The 12,163-nt window shown below is 34.5% G+C and overlaps 1 protein-coding gene across 1 annotated transcript in view; it reads right to left on the reverse strand.

The window, feature by feature from the left end:
- sigmar (Tumor necrosis factor alpha-induced protein 8-like protein sigmar) overlaps window positions 1–12,163 on the reverse strand; it is a 93,522-nt gene that overhangs the window by 79,298 nt on the left and 2,061 nt on the right. The window contains exon 2 of the mRNA XM_085946138.1: window positions 10,641–10,738. Within this exon, the coding sequence (XP_085802264.1) occupies window positions 10,641–10,653 (13 nt within the window). The 5' untranslated portion in view covers window positions 10,654–10,738. The remainder of the gene's footprint in view (window positions 1–10,640; window positions 10,739–12,163) is intronic.

Consider the following 12,163-nt stretch of genomic DNA (forward strand, 5'->3'; position numbering starts at 1 on the left):
TTAATTTTTTTTCTTATAACCCACCAAAAATTGTTCCGAATTATTCAATAAAACCAAGACCGAATCAGGGATTGATTGAAAATGCAATAATGGTACCATGCCATCGGCATGGTCGTAGAACGGTTCGTCCCATTTGAAAAAATAAAAATAGCGGGTAGTGCAATGTGTTCAAAATTATCGATTCTTAGGATCCTCCTTGGCTTAAATTATTTTATTTAGTAGCATGTTTGTATATAATCACCCAGATTGGTTTCTTTACTATATCTATGCATATGACATTAGTTTTAGTATTATGGTTAATCCAGAAACAGTGTAGGTTGCATATAGAGGTAGGTGAATAAATGAAATAACGATAACCACTAACCACACTAAGTACACATTTATTTGAAAAAAGAAACAGCAAGTCAAGTGTTCAAACTGCTTTATGTAAAGTATCATGATCACAGTTTTTACAAACACTACTTACTCATTTGCACAATGATATACATGTCAAAGCCGATCTCTTATAACTACATGATAATGTACGGCAGTTAGAATTATATTCTCGTAACTCATAGCCAAGTCTTAGAAATCAATAGGCTCAAATAGTGGATCAGGTGAGCTTTTCCATAAATAAACTTGTGCTGAAGCCTTTAAACATTGTAAATACAATGAATCATATGTGCATATCACTCTTGACAAATTTAAACTAAATCCAATATTTTGGGAAATAAATTTATATCGAAGTTCATTCGCTGTTGTTTTTTGTTTATAAATAAGTAAGTGCAAACTTTTTCCAGGTCTTGAAACTGCTGTGGTCTCCAACAATCCATTTCATAAAGCTGAAAGTGCATCTTGAAGAAAACTCATTAACGAGATGGTTACAGCTTGTTTTTCTGTACATATTCCACTAGTGGTGTCGCAGCCGGTTAAAGAATGTAATGCTGGCAAAATATTACAAATATTTTCGCCAAGAGATTCAGCTGCCAAATGGCATCCTAAAATACGGGATTTCTTCTGAGATCCCTGAAACCATAATCCACGGCAACCAATCGTTGCAAGTTTATTCCAGAAATAAATGCCTAAGATTAAAACATCTGTATCGGGACTGTAATAATCTCCAAATTTTGCATTCTTACAGCATGAAATATATTACAGAACATTCTAGAGTCTGCTTCTAAATGATTTAGATTTTAAATCAATGGCGTCAGTGGAAATTGATCCCTTCAATTTAAGCCATAGTGTGTGGTCGTCAAATCCACCATAAATGTACAGCTCACTTTCTTCGTTGATTTTTACGAGAAAATAATTTGTATCCAAGAAAAATGACGAATGAACCTCTACCAAATTATTTAGTTAAACCATGCATATGTAATTCTTACTGCCGTACATTATCATGGAGTTATAAGAAATTGGCTTTGACATGTGTATCATTGTGCAAATGTGTAAGTAGTATTTGTAAAAACTGTGATCATGATACTTTACATAAAGCAGTTTGAACACTCGACTTGTTGTTTCTTTTTTTTAATAAACATGTGTACTTAGTGTGGTTAGTGGTTATCGTTATTTAATTTATTCACCTACCTATATATGCAACCTACACTGTTTCTGGATTAACCATAATACTAAAACTAATGTCATATGCATAGATATAGTAAAGAAACTAATCTGGGTGATTTTATACAAAAATGCTACTAAATAAAATAATTTAAGCCAAGGAGGATCCTAAGAATCGATAATTTTGGACACATTGCACTACCCGCTATTTTTATTTTTTCAAATGGGACGAACCGTTCTACGACCATGCCGATGGCATGGTAAAATTATTGCATTTTCAATCAATCCCTGATTCGGTCTTGGTTTTATTGAAGAATTCGGAACAATTTTTGGTGGGTTATAAGAAAAAAAATTAAAACGTCAATAAAAAAAAATTGACCACTAATATCGCCTGGCAACATCGACATTATATATCTTGGTGACCCCTAAAACCTATTCCAATTGTCAGAATGCGTTCCGCATATTATGTATACGAGAAGTCTATGGGATCCTGCACTAGTACTGCACATGGATTTAGTATTCGCCGAATTCTGATGAAGACTCAATTGGTGACCCATAATCGTTTAATCATCGAGTCAAGGATGACTGCATCATTAACGTACCCCGAATAGCTACATATCATTATGTGAATTATGTCTATGTCTACATTTGATAATTTCATCTTCCAATGCACTTATATATATTATAATAACGATAACTACATATTTTTACACATTTTATGTTTAAGCACATATTTTCACATAAACGCAAAATTAATTAACACAATAACACTAGTAACCACATTTGAAATGTTAGAATCAACTACAAAGTCACTAGTGGAGCAAATTAATAGTATAAACAATACTGCTGCTAAAATAAGAAAATGTTCCTGGACCAATTGGAATAAAAATAAGTATAAAATTAAAAAGTGTTTTAAATAAAAATACTGGACTTCAAACGCTGCAGAATATTAAAGCTGTTTTGGAAAAGCCATCAGATGTTTAAATTGTTTCTATTTCAGAAACAGTGTCATTTACATACCCAATAATAACATAATATATGAAGAAATTAAAAGAAGTTTTTCCATGTCAAAGATTCAATTTCGAAAATTTTAAGCATTATTTTGTTATTTATTGTAATAAAGTGTTTTCTGTTTGTGAATAAATAATAAATTAAACTGTTGAAATATAGGTATATGATTTATTGTAATACTTACTTAAATTTTTACCACCTATTTTTTTTGAAAATTTTTACCACATAATTATGAAATTTTAATAACATAGTTTCCAAATGATATCTACATATTTTAGATACTTACCTATTATTCATTTATTAGCATCTAAAAATCCTAAGCCTGGTTATAATATATTTTCTGTAGTTAAGTTTAAGTGTTTTCAAAAATTATACAGGTATGTTCAATAAATAATAGTTTGATGACATTAAACTAATATGCCGTCAATGGAAATAGGACAAAACGAACCGTTTATGACGGTCTTACGCCGGAACCGTTTATTGCCGTAATAAAACTAGTCGAGTGTTCATCCACTTGCCTTCGAATCTGTATATTCGAGTGCCGTCGTGTTCCATAATGCTCCATTCAAATAATGGTGTTTCTACATGCACATCTATTTTAAACAAGTATTCATTATTATATAGTAGTATTTATAAAAACAGAAAAATATTTTTCTCTATGGTCACTTTTTGATGTCTATGGGCGCTTAACTGTCAAATAAACGATAAATTTTCGAATTTTTCCGCTAGATATCCCTAGTAGTCATTATATGTTGAACTCGCTATTTCATATTTCTTTTATTTTTCGATTTAATATTACATTATGGCCGGATAATTCGAATGCCGAATAAACGTTATTGAATAAATAAATATAATCATCACAATATTTATGTATAGGAAATCTCTTAACGTGGAAGGTAAACAAATAAAAGTAGTTAAATGGTTATCGTGATAGTATACCTACCTACCATATAATTATTATGCATAAATCGATTCCAGCAGAATCATGTGAATTGAGTTGTTAAAAATATAATATTATATTAATTAGATTTTCATGAACTTGCGTCTGATGTGTATTTACTAACGAGACTCTTGAATTCGAAAGCGTCGCCGCTTTTACGAAATTTGTGGCATTGTAGATTCGCTTCATCTACGAAAGCAAAGTTTAGTATAAATAAAGCAGTCATGATTGAATAAAATTAAGCACCCATTAATAGATCAATTGTAAAATAGCTAATACCATTAGACAAAAATCAAAATAATTCACTGAATCATAATGAAATACGGAAGAAAACAAGTAAGTACCTATGATAAATTATCAAAAAACGCAGGCTGTCAGTTGCAATCTGTCAAACATAGACTCTGCCAAATTTAGCAATCGGTTCGCTAAATTTATGGTAGAAGGGAATTAGGTGTTCGGGTTCGGCGAGATGCTTATGTACAAAAACTCGATGAACGCAATCATACGTTTCGCACGCCATCTGACGTAAAATCGCATTCGAAAATAATGGGTGGATGGGGTATAAAACGACATCACCATTATTTACGAGGTACGCTTGCATGGGGACGTTCCCAAGAATCCCAAGTGCGCCGTTTGTGCTTTCGCCGTGTTTATATTACGCTGGTTATGGTAACGACCTCCGCGATGTGATTCCAGATAAAATCCCCACACTTCTCAATGGCATCACGTTAAGAAACCCTCGCAAACATGTGCAATCCGCAACGACAATAATGTATTTATTATGGCCGCCTTTATCGCGTCATTTCCGAAGTCTCACACTGTAAACTTTTCTTATCGCAACCGACGACTAATCTGAGCGATTCCGCATAATAAACGAACAATTTTTTTCAAATCAACGCTAACTTAGTCATAGAAATTGTTACTATAGTAGCCATTATGGACGCTAAACCAAGAGATGTCACGGAGACTTGAAGCTTTCGAGATGTGGCTGTATAGGCGCATCCTCAAATTTCCTTGGACTGACCGGGTGATAAATTAATGTTGATGTTCTCAATCGAATGGGGAAGGACCGAGAAGTTCTACGTAGTATCAAAACCAGGAAACTACAGCACCTCGGCCACATTATAAGAGGACAAAAATACAGCATTCCCCTACTTGTCATTCAAGGAAAGATCAATGGGAAGCGTAACAGAGGACGGAGCTGCATTTCGTGGCTAAAGAACCTCCGTGATTGGTACGAGTGCAGCTCCACTGAACTGTTCCGGGTAACAGGCGACAAAGATAAGATCGTCTTGATGGTGGCCGACCTCCGCTAGGGGATGGCACAATAAGAAGAAGTAGTTATTACATTTAGCTTAATGGCACCAATGTGCTATTATATATATCTTTGTTTCTAAATGTCATGTTGTGAACGTCTTAAACTTATAATTTGTAATGTCCACGATATGTTAAAAAAAAAAATGAAAATTGAAATAATAAATTAATGCACAAAGCCACACTCAATTTCCTAAAGTGCCACTGTAGAATGGTTTGCACATACCTATCCTTAACGCATTCGCTGCTGAATAGATAATGAGATTTTAATTGCCCCCTTTAAAATGCACGTTAATTACATCGATCGGCCGCCTGGTCATTACGCGCCGTGTGCGTCTCCACGTCCAAAGTATTAAATTATACAAACAATACAGGATCAATACAGTCAATACAATAACAGATCAATACAGGTTCAATACAGGATCTTTGAATGTAATAATAATAATAATATTATCAAATTAGTACTATAGATTTTAAAACGTCATAACAGCCATTTTTTTCCGATTCCCACCAAAATTCACATTTATGTTCAGTATTGTTTGGCAAATCATCATAGGCCCCACATCTTGAAGCGGCCCCCCAAGCTAAAATCTTCGATGGGCCCCCCTACCTATCGCCAAGATTAAAGTAAGTGACGATCTACAGTTGTGTAAAACAAATAGTGTAATTTAGGGTATTTTATAGCGATTTTTTGTATTTTTGATACACCATTTGAATTGTGGAGTTGTCGAATATCGACAAACAATAATCGAAAATTGCATCGCAGAAGTACATATTTTGGAATGTTAGTATGCTTGAAGTGAAATTTGATGTGTGTTTATCTCACTCGGCTGGTCGGTCCGCCGCGCCGGGCCCCCCTTAAGCCCGGGCCTTCAGGCTACAGCCCTGTCAGCCCCCCCCCCCCTTATGGGGGCCATGCAAATCTTCATGGAAAGATACACAGATGTACAGTGTATACAAATTGTTAAAATTTATCACAACAATAATGCATCCATTAAAGCTACGTTTCGGGCATCACGTAAAATTTATGGTTAAAATAATCACCCTAAGTACAGAGTTTATTATTCGTAATTTAATTGGAAAATTCAAAAAAAAAATCAATCACATTGACAAAGTATAATGTGCACTATTAATGTCGAATCTTAACAGCCTACCTCCACCCTTCGCCAATGATCTATACCTATATTGCGGCCTTATTAAAATACATTTGAGTCGCTTAGAATCATAACTCACATATTCCAAAAATCAAGTTTTGAGATAATCGCTAAAAACCAACAGAGCACTATTTTTTGTAATTAGAAGAACAGTATTGAACTCCCTAGAATATTAATGAGTGAGAGAGTCTAATAATTTTTTTTTTTTTTTTTAATATATATACCTAATACTCCTAACGTTGCAGACATATAGCATACTATGAGAAATAGAGCTCCCCGATTGGTTAGGAAGGCGTTGGTGACAAAACTATATTCTTTGAAATATACGACATATTACACCAACAATGAACTTTGTCAACGATTTTCACATGGTTTAAATTGACTTTTAATACTCAACTATTTTTCGGTATATAGATTAATTCATTTAGAATCACTTGGCATATTTAACTAAAAAACGACAAAATTGCAATATGTGAGTTATGATTCTAAGCGACTCATTTTAATTAGCACCTTGTATCTACTAATCACCGTGACTCAAGATACTAAGTACCTACTTATACGTATTAGTAAGTACCTAGGTAATTCTACTAAATAACTCAACTAATTATTGTTATGTTATGATATGATAAACATGTCACGTTACCGGAAATAGTTCCATTAATATGAGTAGGTATATTCAGAGAAATCTATATGAGTGCTCGGGTCATATAGGGTAGCGGTAAATTTCCTATGGCATATCCAAGCAAATTAAAATCGTTCTGGAATCGCCATCGAATATTATATTTGACATATTTCATATCATGAATCAATTTGTAGTCGAAACCTAAGCCCAGTCGCATATACAAACTCGTAGGTACACGTCGAATTTGTCGATGTGCTTTAGTTGTCATTCACAAAACACATGTACTGCCGCACATATCGTCGATGTGACATTTTTTATATAAAAAAACATTTGCTTGTCACATGTGACAAATTTCGCTTGACATGGGCCGCAGGTAGAGTAGCAAAATGTTATATCGGCGCAAGCGCAAACGCTGCTTTTCGCGCTCAGTCATTCGTTTCGGTTGGCCGTGTAACGTCACTGTCCCGCCAGTGTGCGCGGAAGAGGGTTGCAACGTTGTCGGTCGTTTTGATTTATGACCGTGTCGCAGTCAACACTGCGCTAAGAGCTTCTAGTATCTGAGTAAAATAATACGTATACATACATACTACACAAATTTATAGATAAGTACCTACTTCTTCAATTCTTGGACGGAACACAGGACGAACCAGTAAATCATACAGAGACTGCAGATAAAGGAACGGCTCTCAACAATATGCCTGAGACGAATTCTGCAGTTTTTTTGGACATATTGTCCGGCGCGGACAAGACAACCTGGAGAGACTGGTTGTTTTGGGTGGCCTCCAGGGAAGGCGAAGAGGCGGAAGAGCGTATGCGCGCCGGAGCGAACAAGTGAAAGAGCTGACTGGGAGGGGCACCATTCATTCTATCCTGCGAGAAGGATGGAAAGTCTTGGTCGCTCAAAGGATGACGAAATTTTAAAGTGGTCACGATCCTCAGCCATGAGTGTACGACCAAGAAGAGAGACTTCTTTTTGGTGAATTTTTCAGAATGAGTCAGTTGAACTGACGTTTTCAAACTTTTTTTGTCAATTCTACGATATCTTCGTTATTTAAGAATTTCGGGTTACAAAGCCATCTTCAGAATGGTCCGAATAACACTAAAGCGAAAATTCAAACAACGAACGTTTGGTTACGTTTTGCATAAGATCATATGTGTATTAGGTGTATTTTCTGAAATCTTCCTGTCCTCTTCACATATCAGTGACGTAGTGACGTTTCGTATTTATTTATTTTTATTATTATAAGTATAAGATTCAGAGAGTTGTGATTAAATGAAATTGTGACAAAAGAAATGTATATTATTTATCCGGACTAATTCAAATATATTTGATTCCGTTAATCGTATCACATCTGTAACATTCCAAGTATGGGTTTATGGACAGGCTATCAATATAAATAACTCAAACATCGCAGAATTAATTTAAAAACTTGATTAAAATTAAGAAAAGCAAATCTTGAAAATCGCAATATACGTAATACAAAATAAATAAGATAAGATTAAAGGCATTCCGTATCAGATAAAAGTGACGTTGATTAAATTATTATCAGTTATCACAGTGAACAGTGATAAAAATCAGCAGTTCTATATTCTGATGAATAACTCCAAGATATAACAGAGGTGCCAGCCAAAAATTGGTGTCACCATGCCCTAAAAAGAGACTCTAACCCTAACCTATCACCGGCGAAAACTCCATACTAGGCGATTATTTAAAACCAACCATCTTAAGAAAAAAAAAATTAAAAAACCTAGTCATTTCGAACGTAAATCCACCAACAGAGTAATCTGTATTTAAGTACATATTATTGAGTTAAGGATTCCTATACCTACACAACAATGGCGAAGGGTGGAGGTAGGCTGTTACGATCCGAAATAAATAGTACTCACTGTACTTTGTCAGTCAAACGTATTTGTTTTCATTGAACTAAGACTATAATGTGTAGTGTTAGTTAGTTTTTTTTTAAATTCAATTAAACCCTACATAATCCAAGCCATAGTAGATAATAGTCAAAAATATTCTTTTACCTATAAAATATCTAAACTTATGCCATTAAAACATACTTACATAATTTTAGATATTTTATAGATAGAAGAATATTTTTTTATCGATTTTGGTTTGGTTGGGCAAGGCTTAATGAATTAAAAAAACTAGCCTACACCATATTCTGTAATATGTATTCTTAATACAGCGAAAACAAATAAGTATGATTGAAAAAGTGTGCACTATTTTTGTCGGATCGCCCATAGTATACCTAAACTATTATGGTTTGGCTTCGGCAGGGTTTAATTATTGTATTGTAAAAACTAACCAGCATCGTTTGCAAATCGTATTATTAGTTCAATGAAAACAAATAAGTACGATTGACAAAGTTTAGTCTTAACTAAAATCTTAAAAGCCTACCTTCACCCCTCGCCACTGCTACACATAAATATACTTTAAGTTTATCTCGTATTCTTTCACACACGAGATCGGTTGCCTGTTATTATAGGTAAATCGTTTTACAGCGGCACCATGGGTACGGCAAATGCGGCTTGCTGTTGTAGTGGTATTGTTTGCTAGCATTGAAACAGGCATTGTCGCAAGCAATTCAATACACGCGCGAATCGCCTATGGTGCTACTGTAGAATGATTTACCTATCCTCCATACCCGTTAGGTATTTCGGTTCCCATTAATTATGTTCTCTGATTATATCTAAAGTTTTGGAGTCTTTTATTAACCTAAGCAAACAAAGGTTTGGGGTTTGGGATAATGCGAAATTCTTTTGTATGTAGTTTGATGCTAGTTGTCCTTGAGATCATAGCACTATCTGCTTCATTATATGACACGACTCATCCTTCCAAAGACAAAGCCTACCTACTTTTGCATTTATTGTGTAATAAAGAGGGCCAACTAAAAAAGCCGTAGATTTTTTCAGCGCACGTTCGATTCCCGGTTCGACTTGTTTTTGTAAAATATATATGTTAGTCCAAGTTATACGTCGAACTTGGCTATTACGAGGAAGATGGGACCGACTGAATATGCTCATTATAAGCGTTACACGTTATATCAGAGAATAAGTATTTTTAAATGAGCGGTCACATAACACAAAAAATTCAAACAAAAATACACAATTAGAATTTTTCCCCGAAACAAACATGGCATTTATAAACTACAAAATAAGTTGTTTATTGTAATGAACGCTGGTAGGTACCTACTGACTTCATAAACCTTGGATTTTTTTACATGCAATTTCAACCATGTGCGTGGATACTTTTTCAATATTGTCGACGAAAACATCAATTAGGTAGATAAACGTAATCCGATCCTGGCGGCATTTGTCCGGCCGGATTTTATTGCGAGGGTCGAAATGTTTTTAAACGATCGACACATTAACAGCTTTAAGAAAAATTATGACGATATTTTAGCTCGGTATACCCGATAAGTAGCTCGTAATAAAAGTGAATAAATGTATGGAGAAAATCATAAACTAAAATTTCAACGAATGTTTCCTCGTTACATCCGAGATCTCGCTATATCCGTTATCGTAATAACCGAGTTGGACGTATATTTTCAAACTTACGCATTATAATAATATGTATAAAAACCGGACATTTTTAAAATATAATATATCGCTGGACGCGATGCGTACTTAACGGTCCCTTCGACAAAGAGCTGAACTACCGAGACAGAATTTTCTAACCCGAGTTCGAACGCGGTTGGGTATTACTTTTTTATATGTAATTTAGTAAGCATGTTTTTCGTGAAATTTTTATTATAAAAAATAAAATATGTATAATATTTTAAGTTCAGTAAAATACCTATTGACGATGAAACGAAATTAAGTCCTGTAAATATTGCCGTTCTAAGTGAATTTTTTCAGTTATCTACCTCCTCCAACAGGCACCCTTCGACACTGGTAGAATATTACCTACATAGCTACAGATAAGAGAAAATAATTACGTAATTAATACAGATGGCAAAACAATAATGCTTATATACCTGCTTAATAAAACGGGAAGGCATGTAAATAAATAAATAAAAAATATAAATGATAAGTAAACAAAAACAAAAAAAAATCTTACCTGCTCGAGACATGGAAAACTAAAACAGGAAACGGAAATTTTGGAAACACGGTCCGGGCTTCGAGATGATCGTGTCAGCCGGAAAATGGCGATGGATTCTGCAAAGGAAGAGAAAATAAACAAAAGATAAAATAAAATAAAAAAACAAAACAAAACAAATGAAAATCGAACACAAATAATTTTTAAATAAACGAGGGAAAATCCAGGCGGCTCGTTCCTTTGATAAGTAGAGAGAATAAAATTACGTGTGTTTTAATTACACAATAATTTAGTAAATGTGTAATCCTCAGCCAAATATTAAAATGAGTTTGTATTATTATGATTATGTGTAAACAAGAGTGAGTTAATTATTGCATTCTTTGAAGTGTGAAAATTCGGAGAAATTAATATGAGGTGCAAGTTCTGTTAAGCTAATACGAATCAGCGGATGTTGTATTCATCCAATCACGTTATTAGGTAATCTATGACTCATCATCAGTGACTCTCTAATCTCTTTACGAGAAATGGTTGTCAGTTACCTGCCCTAGCTATGGATACAAACGCATTGCAAAAATAACTTGGTGAATTCACCAGACGCAAGATTCGAATCCGCGACACTTGACATTTCATCACGTATTCATTGTCCAAAATACTTTATCATAAATTATATAAATATCATCATCAGCCTGAATCTATCCACTGCTGGATGAAGGCTTCTCCACTTCTCTCGGTCCTGTGCGTTGCGTTGTCACGTACTCCCGCAGAAATTTACCATTGCATCAATCCAGAGGCCTCTAGGTCTACCTTGCGGACGTTTTGTACCTCTTGGATACCACTGGATGACTAAATTTGTTCAACGATTGTCCCTTCTTCGAGATATATGTCCAGCTCATTTCCATTTGAGGTTTTATTGCGAACACTATTACATCGCAAACCCTTGTCTGTCTCATTAACCACTCATTCCTCTTTTGTCTTTTCGCGTTATGCCCAGCATGCACCTCTCCATACCACGTTGTGCTACTCTAAGTTTCTGGATTTCTCTTTTACTTAGGGTCCATGTTTCACACGCATATGTAATTACGGAAAGCACACACTGGTATAAAAATATAATGTACGTAAAACTACCATCACACATTAAATTAGTGAAGGGAAAATGATTATTAATTGACTAGCCGGAAAATATAAAAAAAGAAGATCGTCATAAAATGTCTACCTTACTTATCATAAGGTATACATTTTGATTCTTTATGGAGAAGAAAATAAAAAATAAATTAAAAACCGCATTTAGGTAGGTAAGTGTCGTTATATAGCAGGGATGGCGAACCTTTTTACGTACCTACGCGTGCCAAAATTCCCCAAATATTATTTTTCCTGCCGAGCCTGCTTTCCTGCTTTACTGCCGAGCAGTTTTTTATAGGGAAAAAAATATATTTTTAAGAATTTTGTGAGGAAAGTTGGAAAATTACAATTGATTTCTTGAGATTCTATCTTTCGCCATGTTTCTAGCCTTTTTATATCTTTTATTCTTTGAATATTTTTTTCCA

Source organism: Rhyacophila brunnea, unplaced genomic scaffold (assembly GCF_057557595.1).
Source record: "Rhyacophila brunnea isolate RB1 unplaced genomic scaffold, BYU_Rbru_1.0 scaffold_19, whole genome shotgun sequence".
NCBI lineage: Eukaryota > Metazoa > Arthropoda > Insecta > Trichoptera > Rhyacophilidae > Rhyacophila > Rhyacophila brunnea.